The 18,964-nt window shown below is 39.7% G+C and overlaps 2 protein-coding genes across 2 annotated transcripts; one reads left to right on the top strand and one right to left on the bottom strand.

Annotated features, from left to right (window-relative positions):
- Positions 1 to 8,174: 8,174 nt before the first annotated feature.
- On the bottom strand, positions 8,175 to 12,587 carry LOC124254017. The gene is made up of 4 exons (XM_046687881.1): positions 11,975 to 12,587; positions 11,002 to 11,204; positions 9,638 to 9,698; positions 8,175 to 8,401 (listed from the first exon to the last, which is right to left on the bottom strand). Exons 1-4 carry the CDS (start codon positions 12,444 to 12,446, stop codon positions 8,205 to 8,207), a joined length of 933 nt encoding a protein of 310 aa, XP_046543837.1. The 5' UTR covers positions 12,447 to 12,587; the 3' UTR covers positions 8,175 to 8,204.
- A 147-nt stretch (positions 12,588 to 12,734) lies between these two features.
- Positions 12,735 to 17,894, top strand: LOC124253984 (transmembrane protein 41A-B-like). Its single transcript, XM_046687838.1, has 4 exons — positions 12,735 to 13,209; positions 15,169 to 15,325; positions 15,714 to 15,813; positions 17,692 to 17,894. Exons 1-4 carry the CDS (start codon positions 13,103 to 13,105, stop codon positions 17,892 to 17,894), a joined length of 567 nt encoding a protein of 188 aa, XP_046543794.1. The 5' UTR covers positions 12,735 to 13,102.
- The last annotated feature ends 1,070 nt before the right edge of the window (positions 17,895 to 18,964 follow it).

Consider the following 18,964-nt stretch of genomic DNA (forward strand, 5'->3'; position numbering starts at 1 on the left):
GAGAGTACTCCATTTAGCGACAGAAGACACTGAAGTTCATGACGTCATGACACTGTCAACACTTGATCTCACGTGTCCTTGGAACAACATTCCTCTCATCAAGATGGCACATCCACATAGGTTATCCATCGGTGAAATTGTTTTTTCGCCGAATATTTTAAGGTTACTTGAAACATTGAACACGTTTGGGAGATGATGTCCACCAGAGTTATCATACTGACGTAAAAAACTAACTGTGCTTCAGATTAAGTGGTGCAAATGTTACAATAACCATGTGATATTTGCTTCTTCCTCGGGTCAATATCAGTGACAAAACCCACATCCCAAGTCCAGTGAGTGAGTGAGTTTAATTTTACACCGTACTCATCAATATTCCAGCTATATGGCGGCGGTCTGTAAACAATCGAGTCTAGACCAGACAATCCGGTGACCAACAGCATGAGCATCGATCTGCGCAAATGGGAACCGATGACATGTGTCATCCAAGCCAGCAAAGAGTCGCCTCTAACGACAAGCATGGGTTACTGAAGATCAATTCTAACCCGGATAAAACACACTTAGTAAATGTAAGATTTGTAAATGTAAAATTGTAAACGAAACCAAGAGTATCAATATTACCAGCATGTACCTTAACTCCTGTAAACCCTTGTCAACCGAAAACGAACATTACGCCACTCCCAACATCAGAATACTGATTCGTCATAATAGGATGGTCGGAGCTTCTATACACAATGCCTTTAGAAAGAGGTGAAATGTAACATATGTTAATGATGTTTGGGATTACAATTTCTCAGTAAAGTACAGGTTCTAGTACACTTGTTAGGTTGAGTCCCATCCGGGATTTGAACCCCCACTCCCAGAATCAGGCTCCTAACCGCCAGCACACAAAGTGATCTTGTTTTGCACTATTCTGCTGAACGATGTTTCTGATTTTGGACTGTTTGTATATCTGAAACGATATGGAAGTCGGTTCTAAAATAAAGTACATGTTTGCCCTGATTTGTTAGTATATAGATGAAAACAGAGTCAATATTGTGTGTCGCATTGTATTCTGACTTGGTGCCTTCTGGCGTTTCTATCTCTGTAGTTGGCTGTAGCAACTTCTGGTATTGAATAGTAATGAACGCTAACCGAGCTGGCTCGATACCGTAACGGGTAACTGCAGCTGACGTGAATCGGCCGTATGGAGCGTAACATCATCATCATCATCATAACACATTGTAATGCGCTGGTATCCATGCAGTCCATGCTCAAAGCGCAGATAGAATGTAACAAATTACACAATGATATTTGAAAAGGCTGTCCTGAAAAAATGTGTTTTGAACTGGGATTTGAATGTGACAAAGTCAGTACAGTCCCTGAGATTCTGTGGAAGTTTGTTCCAGGCCACTGGTGCTGCATAGGCAAAGGATCTGTTTCCATACTGCACTGTTCTTGTTTTAGGGACAAGCAGATTTTTATCTTGCGAACGGAGCGAACGAGAAGGCTTGTACAGAGAAAGAAGACTGGATACATATGTAGGGGCAGTTCCAGACAGACAGCGGAAGACAAGGCAGAGAAGTTTAAACTGAATTCTGAAATCAACAGGCAACCATTGTAGAAAGTATAGAATAGGTGTGATATGATCATTCTTCCTGGATCTTGTGACAATGTGGGCTGCTACATTCTGTACTCTTTGTAGCTTTTGTATCTGAGACTTGGTTGCACTCATACACATGGGTACTGTTTTGCTGCTCACAAAGGTTTGAACGTGAAAAACACCGTGTGCAGTGTCACGATTACTGCAAATCTAGGTCTATGGGTCGTGGGTACGCTGAAAACAGGAGCAGCATGAATGTTTAATGTTCAATGAAACAAATTATGATATCAACTTGTGACACCACAACAAAATACATGGTTGTGACATCTACATGCAGAAGAATTCGGCGTTCACGTAGTAGCTCTGATGTTCGTAGTTAGGGCGCCTACAGGGCGTTTCAGCGACGCTTGCGTTACTCATCGTGGTCAGTTTAGGGGTGGGTGTGTAATGGTATGGGTGGCATTGAAACTCATTGGGCTTATAGCTTATCTTTGTTAGTGGCAGTTTGACGGTATTCTCTACGGGGACGACGTCGTTCGGGGTCATGTTCTTAAATTTGTGCAAATGCAGGGACATAACGTTACATTACAGCAGGATAATTGCCCACGGACGCGTTGCATGTGATGCGACACACTTTCAGGTGCAGTCTAACATGTCTTTACTGTCATGGCGGCCATATCTCTTCAACTCTACAGCAGAACGGGTCTAGGATGTGATGGAAGGACGCCTACTAATGGATGAGAATCGGAAACGTTAGTTCACCTTGTCCAAATATCCCAAAGTCTGTTTTCCGTCATCAGGTTTCTTACTTCCTCAGGTCTTCGGGTTTCTTCAATCCAGGTCTCGTTGTGGCCAGAGCCTGTACGGAGCTTCCTAAAGAGCAAGGGTAGGCGATGGCAATATACCATTGCCTCAGTCGTTACATGTGCCGAGGACTTTGCAAGCTATTTACCGACAGAAACAGATCTGTGTAGTTGCCAATGTGCCACCGCTGCCTCACCTATATCAAATGGTGGTCTAATTGACGTTCGCAGCCACAGATGCTTTGTCGCCATTCTACCGTGACACAATGACAATGAGTTAGGTGGTTACAGAGTAAATGATTACTGACGTGGCGTAGGTTTAAACTAATATTTTCAGTAGAGTGAAAGTGGAATTTCTGAGATCATTGTATACTGATTTTAATTATGTATGCTTTTCAGTGATTGTAGTTATAATAATGAACCACTTCACTAAGATATTAAAATCACGCATTCAGATATCCTGTACGTATTAATAAAACTTGGTATCCCCCAGATTAAACCTTTGTCATGTCTTTTTATAAAGTACAAGTAATCACTGACGTAACGACGTCATAAAGTTTACGGAAGTGCAATTTCTGTGACGCTTCAGGGTTACCTCAAAGCCGAAATTCAGGCCGTTTCTTACTTTTACAATACACTTGTGTTTGATCGCGTGTTTCAATCGAAATATATTGGTGTAAATTTAGTACGATTAGTCTAACATGAAGGTGGCAAATTCCGATGTGGATTCTTGCCTGAGTCGTTCATGACATGCGAGCTTCCGACCACTATATCCACGCCTTTAGGCAGACACGTAAATAATCGGATCACGCCTGAGGCAAGTAAGTATATATAAACCATTGACAACAACCTAATTACGATCGCAAAGTGATTCTAAACCTGTAACTGACATTTAAGGTGAAATGAGATCAATTACTTGCTTCAGATCGGCGTATTGTCATTGTCAGTTAGCTATGTCCAGTCTGAATAGTCTGTGCTTGTTGAGATCTCGATAAATGGCATCAATCAGCAGATCAGCTAGATTCCCATCTCGAGTGGTCTGGGCCTTTTCAACAAAGCTACCCTTGTGGTACATCACTTCATCACAGTAGCGTGAAACTCGATAATGGACCTGGATCAAACACAAATAAGGGTTTTGAAATGAAGGGAAGTATCTGGGCCTTATGTATTCAAGCGTCAAGGGTACAAAGTTGGCAGGCTGTTTCTAAATCAACATTGAGCGAAAAAACTGTAAATGATATTTCCCTCATATACAACATATACCCATAGGAACGAATAAGTGAACACATGAAAGTCCAAGTGTTCCTTTCTTTATGTCCAGAATTTCACCTCGGTGCAATGCATACCTTGTGAAGAAATCTGAAAAAGAATAAAGGAACACTTGTACTTTCACGTGTTCCCTTATTCGTTTCCATGAGTATAAATGTCAAAACGACAATTGTGTCTGCAGCATAGTTTTAGTAGTCATACTTCTTTTAATGAAGCAGTAGTTTGATAATGTTCCAAGTGAATGGATGAGATGAAAGCATGTGATGTGTCTTGTATCTTCTATGTATTAGTCATTGAAATGTAAGTGCTGATTTATTCACATGAGCTTCTTTTAACCAGTGTACAAGAGATACAGAAGCTTAACGTAAGTCAGAGATGTCAAAATTGTGAGGTATGAGCTGAGGGTGCTGCTTTGTCGTAAAATAATACACATGGATTGGTTTCAAGAGTTCTTTGATATTTGCCAAGTTCTCTCAGAACTCTCTTGGATACCTTCAAATCAGAGATGACTTACGGATTTCAACTTTTGTATAATTCAAATATATATACATGTAGTAGTATCATGAGGCAAGTGATCTACAAGTGAGGGAGGTAGTGCTCTCTAGCGAACAGTCTATACACAGTTTAACACATAAAGACAATAGACAGGGATGGCAGAGTGATTGTGTAATCATTTAGAAACAATAGGTGAGGTGAGGTGAAATTGGGTTTTACGTCGTGCTTGAGAATATTTGGCTCATATGACGACGTGCATGCGTGTGTATGTGTATGTGTGGCTGCATTTAGAAACAATAGACAGGTATGATACAGTGATAGTGTAATCATTTAGAAACAATAAGCAACAAAGGCATGTGCTTTGTGAAACTGTCCCTCGAAAATGCATGACACTGACTCCTTCCAACTCGATGTCGACCATGGTGGTTATTTCACCGTGCAATATTGAGCCTGACAAGAAACCCGGAAAAAGAGTATGGGAACACTTGCACTTTCGTGTGTTCATTTATTCGTTTCCATGAGTATATGTGTGTATACTTTTCCTGTAATTAGTGACCTTCAGTTCATGTGCTATAAATACCATTTACATACTATACAGGGATGATTAATGAGGCATCAAAACAGGTATCCAAAGGAGTCACACACAGGTTCAGACAACTGACAGTCATTCGTGTAAACATGAGCATTAATCAAGCACCACCTACTTCTTTATAAACGATAAGTAGGAAAACACTACATGTTGTATATGTTTTAAAAACAAATTTCTGTGTGATGTCTTTCAGTGGCATTTAGAAGTTGTACATTGATGTCCAAGATGTCCATGTGTTATCATAGTAACTGCAACATATTTTACTCAAAGCTGAAATTGAAACTTGGTAACACAAAAAACATCAACATCAACAATGCCGGAAAGTATGGTCATCGTGGCTGATTGTCACACAGTTCTCAAATGATTATTGTCGTCATTGAACCACCACTGACAACCACATCAGTGATCCTCGCGTTCATCGAAATCCTCTGTTATTCCACGTGGAGTGCCTGCGTCAATTCCTGCAAATTCTGAACAGTGGGATTTCTAGGAAGAATGTGGCGTCCAAAATAATCCCGAAAATGGGCTCACATCGGGATTCCCTATTACTGGTCAAGGTAATATTTCGATGGCGTTGTTTTGCAATGGACGGTGACGGCCCCAGAACAGTGAGTGTCTAATGTTTTCATCCATGACTAATATATTGACTATCGCACAAGTGGCAAAGGGATGGCTATGGAATGTGGTACGACGACGGTGTCCAGTAATTCCTGTTGATAACTTCCATCATTGATTGTACCAGGAAGTGTAATGAGATCCAAAATGCAGTCAACCAACACCACCACTGAGCCACCAGCAAGAGGTTCAACTGCATGGACCATATTGTCGATATTCCTCGCTACGATGTCTCCGTTCGCGACAACAACCGTCTGAACGCGAAGAAGACAGCAACTTTCATCCGACCAGTGACCTCCACGTATATACGTCATGTCCTCAGGTTGCGGTTTTCTCGGGCCTGCACGTTCCTGTCTGTGCCGATCTGTGAGGAATAGACCACGATCATCACAGTCATTGATCTTCCAGGTTTTAGACGATCCTTCATTTCAAGGTGGTTATGTGGTCCAACGCAAGTGGACTAATCACCGAGTGGTTCATGTTCGAGTTACCACCGATGTTGAGACCGGGAATCCCTGCGTCATGGCAGTAACTCGCTATCGTGTATTTTCTGACATTTTATGTCTTGCCATGACAAGAATAGTCGGTTTAAATCAGTTCTGAAAACTGTAGTGCACATACTTTTGAAAGTATTGTTCCAATGTGCTTGGCGTCTTTGCAACACGAGAATATAGATTTTGAGAAATTGTGTAAAGCACGTGCATCACATGTGCATTACAGTATGCTGATGTATGATCGCCTGTTGGAACAAACACATCAAATATGCCCAAATTAATGCTCATGTGTATGTCTTTGCTTTCTACATACACGTGAACCCAACATGTCATTTGTTGCTTGGGAGAGGGTGAGGATGGAGCGAAGGTGGTCTCCAGTCACTAAAATGCAGATCCTGGATTCCTTTAGTGAAACCCTTTGACAAACCAAGATAAGCTGGTAGAACCTTCGATTTGAAACCCCGATCATCGGATTCTGTTGAACGTTCGAGGTACTCATGGAATTGTTTTCTTTATTCATTATGCAAAGATTTATCAAAAAATAGTATTAAATTAACATATTCTCACTTGAATCAATTTGCAATGATAATATTAAAGATAGGAAATAAGTTAATAACACTGATGAATTAAAAAAAATTCAAGAATGTTTTGCATGATTGCCAGTTGGAACTCATTCCAGTTGACTGAAGCAAGATTTTATGGGTGCTTACAGTGTTTATACTGGTTCCTGTTGACATCAGCAGTAACTTCCTAATGGGTGAGGTGAGGTGAAATTGGGTTCAACGTCGTGCTTGAGAATATTTAGCTCATATGACGACGTGCATGCGTGTGTATGTGTATGTGCGGCTGCTTGTACCAGCCCAGACTTAAGCTGGTTTTATAGTGCTAGCCCACTGAGATACCATGCCGCAGTGAAGCATGAATACCCCACTCAGACACATTATACTGACTCCGAGCCGACCAGTCCTTGTTGTACCCATTAATGCCGAGCGCCAGGCAGGGACCAACAAGTACCATATTATAACGTCTTTTGGTATGAAGCGGTTGGGGATCGAACCCGCAACCTTCCGCTCTCCAGGCGGACACTCTAACCACTACATCACGGAGGCGGTCAACTTCCTAATAACTGACAGTGTCAATGTAAGCATGATTATACAAATTTCATATGGTCGGGAATGGCAACGAATCGAACAACAAAACTTAAAGATAAGTGAATATGCAAAATAAACCAAAATACATAAGACTAATAATCTTAACCAACTTTTTTCCAATTCTAACCAATGAGACACAGAAATATAATTGAGGACTGTTCACTTTAGATCAAAGACAGTTTTAAAATTATGACACATGCAAGACATCATTCAAACAATTTATCATGAGTATAAACAGTTCGGATTAAATAGTAAATTCATGTGCTTACAATCAGGAAATATCAGTACAGGTTGGTATCAGTTCAGCCTCCTGAGTACTCGACCTGGACACCAAAACAGGTGTTGATACTAAATGATAGCATTAGCACATCATCATAATACTCGAACATGTCAAATGTCGTGAAAACTCTGAATACCCTGTACATGGGATGTTTTTCATATAGGAAAACTACAAAGACTCGACTGAAAACAATATAGCAACATTTTCAAGTACCATCTATGTGCACATTTATATTGTTCTTGGTCATGAAAATAGGAAAAGGCTACCCCTAACTACAAATGAATTTAGGACAAAATAGGTACATACCATTAGAAAGATGAGGCTCTTTAAACCCCATCGAAGGTCACTGAAGTTGCCATATTCTACTCTGGGGATCAATTGCATGCCTGAAGCCAGGTTCCAGAATGTTCGAAACAGTTTCCAACAAATTCAAACCTGGACTCAAGGCAAAATTTAATGCTGCGTTAAAGAGTTCTCTTACAGAATATCTGAAACGAATCTAAAAAACCCATGGGATGTGAACTTATCCTAAAGAATTATTTGAGTGATGCTTGTAAACAAAATAGAAAAGCTGGCTATCCAGAGTTGCATCCCTTGTATTCCATAAATATGAACAGCAATATTTTTATCAGATTGCCACTACTGTTTCTTCAAAGTGGTAAATAGTAAGGCCTGCATCACTTTGGACTTCCATCACAATTTCAGCTGACAAACCTGCGATTAATTGAAATATTGTTCAAAAAGTCTTTGAGCTAAACTAACTCATACATCCTTCAAACACAATTCATTGCATGGTTGAGTTAAATCATGGAACGAATAATCTTTTTATGGAGATTTTGTCATGATTTTCTTCTGGAATATGGAAGTGTCTGAAGTAAAAGCATACAGAAAAGAATGTAAGAAAACAAATTTAATCACACAAAGACTTTTCATTTCCACTCTTTACTCTCCAGTGACTCCTGTTTTGATGGAGGTTCAAGACTTTGCCAGAACTCCTCCTCAGGGTCAATTGTGTAAGGGTCCTCTTCCAGGTGAACTTGACCTGGTTTACCCCAGTTGGTCCACAGACTCTCGAGGTCATAATGTTCCCTGGTCTCTGGCATGAATATGTGGACAATGATGTTCCCTAAAACAAGAAGCATATTCAAAACATACATGACATAAGTATGTTGCAGTAACTGGATATGTTGTCAACAGTCTAAAATGTTAACTTACGGAGGTAACAGAGATAGACATGCAAGAAACGTTAACTGACACTCCAAAATGTTCTGTACATACACTGCAGACTAATGTTTTAAGTATTAAGAAAAGAAATCAACACTCATTAATGTTTCAAAATCTTCAAGATGAACATACTATTGTGAGAAATTGTTATAATACAGAACTGAAAACTTTACTTTTTTCAGCCTCAAGAACCCATGCAGACCTATTGGTTTTCACCATAACATCACAAACTGTTTTCCCCATTGTTTCATGAAAACAGAAACTTAATATCATCTCTGACAAAGTTCAGGTTATTCCATACGGATGTCAAATACACAATACCATTTAGAAGGAGGTCAAATGTAACCTCTGTTATATTCGTGATTGTAAATGTAAGATATGGAGTCAAGCCAGTTTACACTTGTCAGAGGGGCACACAAAGTCTGTGATGTGGACTACCAAATGTCAGACTTCACTTTTGTGGAAGCCATGTTGGCTAAGTGGGTTAGATGGCCGACGTTGTGTGCTGGCGATAAAGGCCGACTCTGAGAGTGTGCTGGCAGATAGAAGTGCCGGACTCTGAGAGTGAGAGTTCAAAAGAATCCTGGATGGGACTAAACCTAACAACAGTACTAGAATCTGTACTTTTATGAATCCTTGAGCTGTGCTGAGAAAGTGTAATTCCAAATATAACATGATACTGATGTTACTGAAGCAAAGAACTATGGCATCTGAACAAATGCATTGCTTTATTTCAAATTGGTTTAATTGTTTCAGCAAATGATGCTTATATTTTAGGGAAATCCCTTTGACTGACTGAGTTTAGTTTTACACCGCTTTTAGCAGCATTTCCGGCGTGGGGACACCAGAAATGGGCTTCACACATTGTGCCAAAGAGGCCAACACTTTTAGGCTACCCCACCACCCCAAAATCCCTTTGGAGAGCATACCATATACAATCTTTCATACATCTGAACAAACTCATTGCTTTCAATTCATTCACACTGGGGATTCCCACAACAAAGAGGAATTAGTCTGTCAGCGTTATGTCATTTCAGGAACATAACCTCATGAAAAAAATACAAATATCAAAATGTGTCATTCATACACTTGTGAACATCTGTTGTACGTTTGTGGTCTGAAGGCCATGTATACTGACCTAGGTCCATGGCATGCCAGTCGGATGATGTCTCGTACCCCTCAACTTTCAAGGGCAGATCCTTGTCCCCATCCTCTGTTTGTGCTGGAGAGAAGCACAGGGGACATCTTACAATCTTTGAAGTACATGCATAATGATCTAACGACAAATGAAACATGATTCACTTTCTAACTTAATTGCCTTCAAATTACAGTAGTTATCGTTTAAGCAGTGCATCAAAATATTATCCTAAAAAGTTGTAAACTGATAGTCCAAATAAGCTTTGAAAATCTTTATAACTCATCCTATCTCATTGCAACGGTCTTGCGATGCGGCACTGTAGATTTTCAACGCTCTAACATTGCAGAGTGACAAATCTTCCTCATAATGGGGCGCGGAAATGGTGGCCAAGGTGGAATAGTGAAGAGTCTATCCCACTGTCCGGAACTGGTTCTTTGATATAACGTGTAGATGAAGAGCCTGGGACAACCAGTGCAGATGATTGGAGTGAAGTGGATCCACACATCATCTCATATACATGATATAGGTAGAGTGAGAAGGTTCGAATCAGCAGGACTTGACTCTTCGACAATACCAACTCCAAGCCAGCCAGAAGGGCTTGACCAAAAGGAGTAGAATTTAATTTTTTTATCATTCTTAAGTCATTTTACAAAAATTACACAGTTCAGACAAGGGAGGTAATTTGGTAAGCTTTATCAAATTAACACAGATAATGGCATATTTTGAAAAACATTGGGTGATATTAAATAATCAGTTGAAAATTTTGATAAATATGTAATTAATTTTTATCCACCACACATGCATTCTCTTCCCACAGAGGTTACTTGTCATATCTTCCTACGAACCTCTGTTCTAATACGGCCATATTTTCCGGTTCTCGTAAAATCCCCTAGCGGCAAAAGATCGCAACACGAATTATCTCCCTTCTTTCTATCCAATCAGAACACGTGTTACATCGACTTAGATTCAACTTGACTAACACAAGCAAATGTGGGGCCACAAATATCCTCCATCTGCCGGGGATTTGTGTTGATGTTACACACAAGACGTTTAATGGCTAGCTTGTCCGTTGTCAACGAGGGCGATGGAGACGCCACTGATCCGCAATAACATGACTGAGTTCTGTCTAGAAGAAACGTTTGCGCATCGCCCAGGGGAAGAAGTTTAGTTTTCTCGAAGCATACGGAAATTACCAAGGCCTTGCGAATGATCACTTTTGAAACAACGTCGCTGATTGCACAACTAAATCTGATTGCCTCCAATCACGAGTCTTGAACGCTCACACCATGAAAGGGCCGTATTAGAACAGAGGTTATGTAGGAAGATATGACAGGAGTAACCTCTGTGGGAAGAGAATGCCACACATGATGAATGTATATTTTACTTACCACCCACTTGATGCGATTTGACATGCTTCGGAGGTGGCGATACGATGCCGCACTGACAATAACCATATTGTCTCCAAACCGTGCCTCAGGTGGAATATTGATAACAACAATGTCACGAGCATTCTCTTTTTCCAGAAGTGTCACAAGGTCATCAAGTTCAAACACACCACTAACACCTCCTGTAACATGGATGACAATGAGGAATTAAACAATGATAACATTATGAAACTTATACATAAGCACTGATAACATACAGATTTATTACTCCTTTGTGTTCATCATGTCCAAGGCTACCCTACCACCCAGAAACATTGTTTTCATATAGATACAAACATTATTCAAATGTGGTTAAAACATTTAAAATTCTTAACTACAATTAACTTCACTTTTATGCAAAACTATCAAAAAGGCTAACAATTTCACTGAAGGGGTTGTTGTTGGCATGGGTACTACAAATGTGTACTCCAGTAGCCAAATACAGCATGCAGAAACGTATCCTAGGACGAGTCCATTCTACATTGTGCCGTTTTCTTGATTGGAACTGCCATAAAGTATTAGATGCATTTGACTGCATTATACAAGAAATGAGCTTGTACAGTAACGAATATTTCGTGATACACAGTACCACTCACAATCATTTTAATGTGAACAACTACATACAATTTCGATTTTGGGTTGAAGAATAGGGACTTGTTCCCTGTTTAGGGTACCAGGTAAGTTTCTGTATTTGAACTTTGTTTTGGGTACATTTCTGTATACAGAAACGTACCTTGGGTACATATATCTGTAGTACCTGTGCCGACGACCTTTTCAGCAACAATTTCCGTGTGTGACAAAATAGTAAAGTGTGAAATCAGTGCAGTAACTTACAAAAGTGTCTGACAAAATAAAATCTGTAATATTTGATAACAAATGATTTAAGAATGGAAAATATATAATATGAACTGACGTTTTAACCCAATCGGTGAGACCCATGCTGGTTCTATTTCTTGTCGCTCAAATTGCTCTACATCTTCGATTTCTGGATCCATAGCTACAACTTTCAAGTCACCAGCAACTGAAGGTGTGTCTTTCTTATGAGCTTCATTTTGTGAAATAGTTTCGGTGTTCTTGTCTGGTTTGTCGATGTCAGTGCAAGACTTCTCACTTTTAAAGTCATGTTGTATTTCATCTAAAAGTGATTTCATTTCTGGATCATTTTTAAAATCGAAGTCTTTGCTACAGTATGACTTTGTCTGACAACTGATTGGTTGAGACAGCACAGACCGATAGCAACTGTGGACGCTCTGGTAACAGGGAATCCGTGATACTAAGGACAGTGAAGCACAGGTCACACCAATATGACATTGAGAACAATTCACTGCTCTCATTGTATTTGTCCTAATCACACCCGAGAGCACCGCGCAGGTTCTGTGCATCATTTTGTGCTACTGCCAATACGGTGTACACATAAAAATATCCAAGTAATTACAAACTAGCCTATCGAATAATTTAGCATCCTCTGCTCTACTCATCACCACAACATGTTTGCCGGATATTACAAGGTTACAGTTGTCGTAAAAGTGTAGATTTTTTTCACATCTGGTATGATAGATACATACCGATGTATTTTCACAATATTTACGGGAAATCATTCAAATGTGGTTAATGTAACCTTATAATCAGTAGTACATTGTTCAAATTGATGTCCGATATGCCACAATCGGGTCTTCAACGGACTATATGTACCTCCCTTTACGCAAGAATCTGAGAAACTGTGATCACGTTTCAGCGCAGTACAGACGACGATCCAATTTCCATTTGTGGGTTTATGTTGAATTGTTCAAGTCTAAGTCTTTTGTTCAGAACGAGTACTAACAACAGTCGCTATGTTAAAACATACGAACAGTGATGACGATGATTGACAGTGATGACACAAGTGCTGTTTCAGTCCCGTGAGCAACACGGCCACGTTGGTCTCGTCAATGACAACAGCTAATCAACACATCTCGTGTTAATCCGTCACAATAGAATTTCAGAAACATATCGCTGCGTTGATCTAATAATTCGTTATTTCAATTCAAGGAAAAAAGAGACTATGGGTGCATCCGTGTTGTTCATACCTGTGTTTTTCGCACTGGGGAGTTTGGGCGTGTATACATTGTCAGTGAATTTTCCAGAACACACCGGCGTACACTCAAACAGGTACCTATTTTAAGAAAGTCTGCATTTTAGCTTAATTTCACTCATTCAGAAGCATTGTACGATCTTACACACGTCTGTCTATTCTTTTGTACTTGGTAATAGAATTGTGAGGTGCATGCTTGAAAATGGGGATGTTAAGCTGAAGACACTGACCAATTTGTTACTGTAATGATGTCATTTTGCAACCATCATATTGATCAGTACCATATGCCCAGAGGACTAACGTTGGCAAGAGCTTGAGCATCAAGGGACTATTGGCATGCTGGAAACTGTTTGAAGGACAGTAACTGTTGCGAAATGTTGATTTTGTAATGATAGGCTGTACCACATGATGAGTTGGGAGTTATCTCCCTTGACTGTACTTTTAAAATGGTTCTATTAAAACATGGAGTCTTTGGAATTCAACATGTCTGTTTTTTGGCCTAAGAACCCAAACCAGAACATGTAACAGTAACCAGTACATTAAATGTTTCACAGTTTAGAACCATGCTGTACAAATCAAACTGCTTCAAACTTTGATCTGGCTCCTGGTGACTGTGAGACATCAACTACAGGCAGCTCATCTCCATGTTCAACAGCCATGTGCTAACCTTTCTAAATTGCCCACAGACATCAGTAGTGTCCACAATGTCTGAAGTGCGAGAGTAGAAATTGACCAGCGTGTTTGGTTAAGATCAGCAGGTGCCATTGTACCAAACAACCTCAGTGCTATGACTGTTGTAAGTGTTTATTAAGGTGTGGGAGTTCTAACCTTAGTGCCTAGATCATTTTGTACAATAGCAGCCAGTATCGACATGATGTTTTTAGGATAACTAATCAAGACTTTAGCATGGTCCTAGTCAAAATGGTCCTAGTCAAAATGGCCACACGTCAAAATGGCCACAACTGGGACCTTTCTTTTTCATAGTTACTATCACAGGCAGTATACACCATGCACATAGTTGTGGAGTCAAGACAATGGCATTATCAATGTTGTATATGAACAAAGCATCATTGATCAGACTGATATGATCTGTGTGAAACAAGATGTTATCTACAGGGAAAATGAGTGAAAGCGTATCAGCCCCTGTGATTTTCTCCTATTTGCAGCTACAGACCATGTAATGTTACAACATCAGCATCAGTGAAATGACCATGTGACACACTTCTATCATCAAATTGTTGGAAGTTACAATCTGACACACAATAGCTTGAGACAGTTACAAACAATAACCCAGGATATCATGGGTTGGGTGTCATCATCAAGCATGTACTTATACATGGACAGTGTGGATGTAACACAAATTCCTGAAATGGCAATAAAGTATTATTCTATTCTATTTATCTTGCTATCAACTATTCTATTCTATTGTATCACTGAATTCTATTCTATTATTTAAAGGCTATTCTATTGTATCCTATTTATCTTGAATCATCTGCTGGTTTGTATGACACTCAGCAGCCCATGGCTATCTTGTACCTATGAAGGGTTCAGCAGCCCATGCTTTCGTAAGAGGATCGGGTGGTCAGGCTCGCTGGTTGACACATCATTGTATACCAATTGCGTAAAGCGATGCTCATACTGTTGATCACTGAATTGTATGGTCCAGACTTGATTATTTATAGACCGACGCCATATAGCTGGAATATTTCCGACTGTGGCATTAATTACAAACACAAACCAAACCAAAACAAACAAGCTATGTTGAAAATGAAATACTTGTTAATGTACTGATCATCCTGACTGTGACATGACAATCATTATCCATGCTCACATAGTCCCATCAAACGTCTATTTAGACGTGATGCTTTCTTCCTGAAATTCTAGTCTGACATTTACTCTGGTAGTATGTGGGATTATCCTGTAAGACACATGTAGGAGTTTGACACTGTTTGTTTCACCTGATCCACTTTTCTTTCCCTGACTTTGCTGACTGGCCAGCCATCCTGAAACAAATACATGTGACTTTGTGTTAACAGCTCAGACCTCAAGTTTCCAACTAACTTGGATGAGTTACAAAGTGTTGCCAACTTCCTCCATGAGTACAAGAACGATCACTCCAGCTATGTCCTCGTCCTCCTCTCCTGTGCATACCTGTACAAGCAAACCTTCGCAATTCCAGGATCAGTGTTCATGGTAAGCCAAGAATTATATACTGGTATTCATGAGTTATATACATGTTAGTTGAGTACGAATCAGTAACGTTTACATAAAGACATCACTGTTAACTAAGGATTTATGTTTGCCGCAGTTACGACATAGATATATGATACAGACAGGATAAAGGCAGCTGATTCCAGTAACCTCGTAAATCAATGAGCAGGTACTTTGTTCTTCTTGTTTTTCAAAATATGTTTATGGTTTATTGCTGTTGGTTGTTTTTCTGAAGAACCTACTTACTGGTGTTATTTACGTAACCAACACGATTTGGGTTCATCCAGTGCAGAACCTACCTGCTGGTGCAACACTTAGAACATTGGTGGGGTTAACTATGAGTTAAACCTGTGTGCTGTTGTGTTCGCAGAACCTACTGGCTGGTGCAACACTTAGAACATTGGTGGGGTTAATTATGAGTGCTGTTGTGTTTGCAGAACCTACTGGCTGGTGCTCTGTATGGACCATGGGTTGGGTTCATCCTATGCTGTTTCCTGTCTTCCTTTGGAACCTCATTCTGCTACCTCCTGTCTGATACTTGTGGCAAAGAATATATCGTTCGATATTTTCCACAAAAAGTGAAATATTTTCAGACTTTGGTAGGTACAAGATTTATCCACTTTCATCTATAGTAATGTCTGATGTTTCCTGTTTCTTTTATCTGTTGATGTCTCTTAGGGACAATTCATTGATGTGTCAACACGGTACATGAAGCAATATTTAGCCCTGCATGTTTTTAATTTTCTTCATGTCTTACTGTTAATCGTACATGTATGGTCAGTGGGATCTGAAATATTTTTATCTCTTGCTATGATTACCCTTGGATATGTTTCATGTAATCTGGAGCCTAAAAGAGCTGTTGTTTGCCAGTTGAGTTTGGAACTATTTTTGGTACCTACTGGAAACAATGTCTGTAATTCCAGCATAATTTCGACCCATGAAGATCCGGGTTAGAATTAATCTTAGTAACCCATGCTTGTCGTAAGAGGCGACTATAGGGATCAAGTGGTCAGGCTTGCTGACTTGGTTGACACATGTCCTAGTACACCCCATCCTGGTAAGAGATTCTAGGCTTCTACTAGTACACCCCATCCCATGTAAGGCTTCTAGATTCTAGGATTCTAGGCTTCTAGTACACCCCATCCCATGTAAGAGATTCTAGGCTTCTACTAGTACACCCCATCCCGGTAAGAGATTCTAGGTTTCTGCTAGTACACCCCATCCCGGTAAGAGATTCTAGGCTTCTGCTAGTACACCCCATCCCATGTAAGAGATTCTAGGCTTCTACTAGTACACCCCATCCCGGTAAGAGATTCTAGGCTTCTACTAGTACACCCCATCCCGATAAGAGATTCTAGGCTTCTTCTAGTACACCCCATCCCATTAAGAGATTCTAGGCTTCTACTAGTACACCCCATCCCATGAAGAGATTCTAGGCTTCTACTAGTACAGTTGAAATCCAGAATGGGTACAATTTCTAGGCTTCTACTAGTTCAGTGTTTCTTCACCAAACTTGGCACATACATACATTTGGTGGTGTACTGGTGCCTTTTGGTAGTTTTGGAATTCTGAATAAAATATTTTTGGCATTTCCATGGCAACAAGTTTGACTTAGATTGAAATTGGTGGTTGTGCTCCTTTCTGAACTTTTAAAACCTTTCAATACTCTCCTTCCACATTTCTTTATACACATCAAAACATTTGACATAATCATAACTCATAGACATATTCATGAAGAGTATTTTGCCATTGCGGGGGATGTTGATGACTTTGTCTTCTTGTTAGAAAAAATTCTGAATTTTGTTTTACAGTATACAATTTCGTAAGTCACCAGTTTATTGGAGTAAACACTGATAAAGGCATTCAGAAGCTTAGCGTGGGATCCTTTGGATCGTGTATATTGTGTGTTATTGACAATGAAGTTTCACAAAGTTTTTCTGAATGCATGTCATAGTCTGTGTAAAAGTGAAACAAAATGGAAGAGCCGACCTCGTGCTCACCCCCAACTTGGACTTAGGTGCTCAGGCCAGGCTTTCCAGCTTTCCTTACATTCAGGGTTGGCATCTCTGTTTATATCCATATCTGTATCGCACCCAGTTCTGACTGTAATACTGAATCCCTGCCTAACATGAAGGATGACCCTCCCTATCTATATGTACCCTGTATTGAAAATATTCCATGGATGGCACAATTGTGCCATGAAGTGGTTCAGTTTGTCTCATGCTAAAAAATGGATCAGTGTTCTAATTAAAGGTTAGCTCCTTCAGCTATTTAATCTGAGATCGCTCTAGATTTTCAGATATTCATGGGTCATGAATACATAATTTCAAACTTTGCTGATGTTTCAGGTCAGATGCCATACATATTCATCTGTGTGCAGACTGGCTGTATTCTGTCAGAGATCAAATCTCTAGATGATATCTTCACATTATGGACGATGGCCAAGCTGTGTGGAATAGCCGTTGTGTCCCTCTTGCCAGGATTTCTCATAAAGAAGCATCGTGCCAAGCAAAAAGGAGTAGCAAATCTTGTGATAATTATGATATTATGAGCTGGCAGGTGTATCGCAAAATTAACACATTTCTACAGTGCATTCAACTCTCTGTAGTAATATATGTCAACATTTGATTGGGAACTTCTAAATGTCCAGGAGATGGGTAAGTTTGACTGGATGTTTAGAGATGTTGGTATATGAATAGGATGTGATTTGGGCTTCGTTTTATAATAATAAACAAAAGTAACTCATCTTCCTGCATGATACTCACAATCTTAAGTCACACTGCCTCAGTATTTCAAGATGTGTAAGAATATGTTGGACACAGTTTCCACCTAAAATCCATTGTATTGAAACATATGCAAAGATTTAAATTGAAATGAGCTTGATCTGTCTGTGATAAACATTAAGTCATTGTTAATAATTTCACAGAGGTGTGTATGTGTTTCCATTTATTTATTCATGATCATCAGTAGGTCTCCTGCAAAGTTGTTAGAATGTAAGTTACTGTGAAATTCTGAACACTTCACACAAAAGAATGACACGTACAAACACATCTTTATGCAAGGTATCATTTGACATTTGAAGAATACATTCAGTGTTTGATGTTACTCTTTACAATACAGGATATTGTTCCCTCCAAACATTCACTGGCTCTTTGGAAACATCCTTTGACATGTGTGAATGCTACCACTGATTTAAAAACATTTGCAATCGTATCAAAGGGAGATAATCTGATGAAATTGTCTGCCCTTTGACTGTTGCTAACTGCCCAGGGTGCCGATGCACAAAGCAACCTATACCAGGTGTAAGTCTATGTTGTGATATGGGAGTTACGATCACCTTAGCGCTAAGATCACTTTGTACAACGGCACCCAGATTTGTTCTGACTGTGGCTACAGATTTCAGTAAACACGTTTGTATAACCAATATTTTGTTGCCTTTACTCAGTAAGAAATATCTTGCCCATGATATTTTCATGATTTCATCAAATTCATGGTGGTTGCTGTTTTATAACCACAAAGTATGTCTGATTGAATGCTATATGCATATATGTACTTACACCTTCATTCATTGATGAGTGCCAATAGTTGACGTATTGTCCGCTCTCCTTGTGATAGGAGTAT

This window comes from Haliotis rubra, unplaced genomic scaffold (assembly GCF_003918875.1).
Source record: "Haliotis rubra isolate DU_JTF1 unplaced genomic scaffold, ASM391887v1 Scf56, whole genome shotgun sequence".
In the NCBI taxonomy this organism is placed as follows: domain Eukaryota; kingdom Metazoa; phylum Mollusca; class Gastropoda; order Lepetellida; family Haliotidae; genus Haliotis; species Haliotis rubra.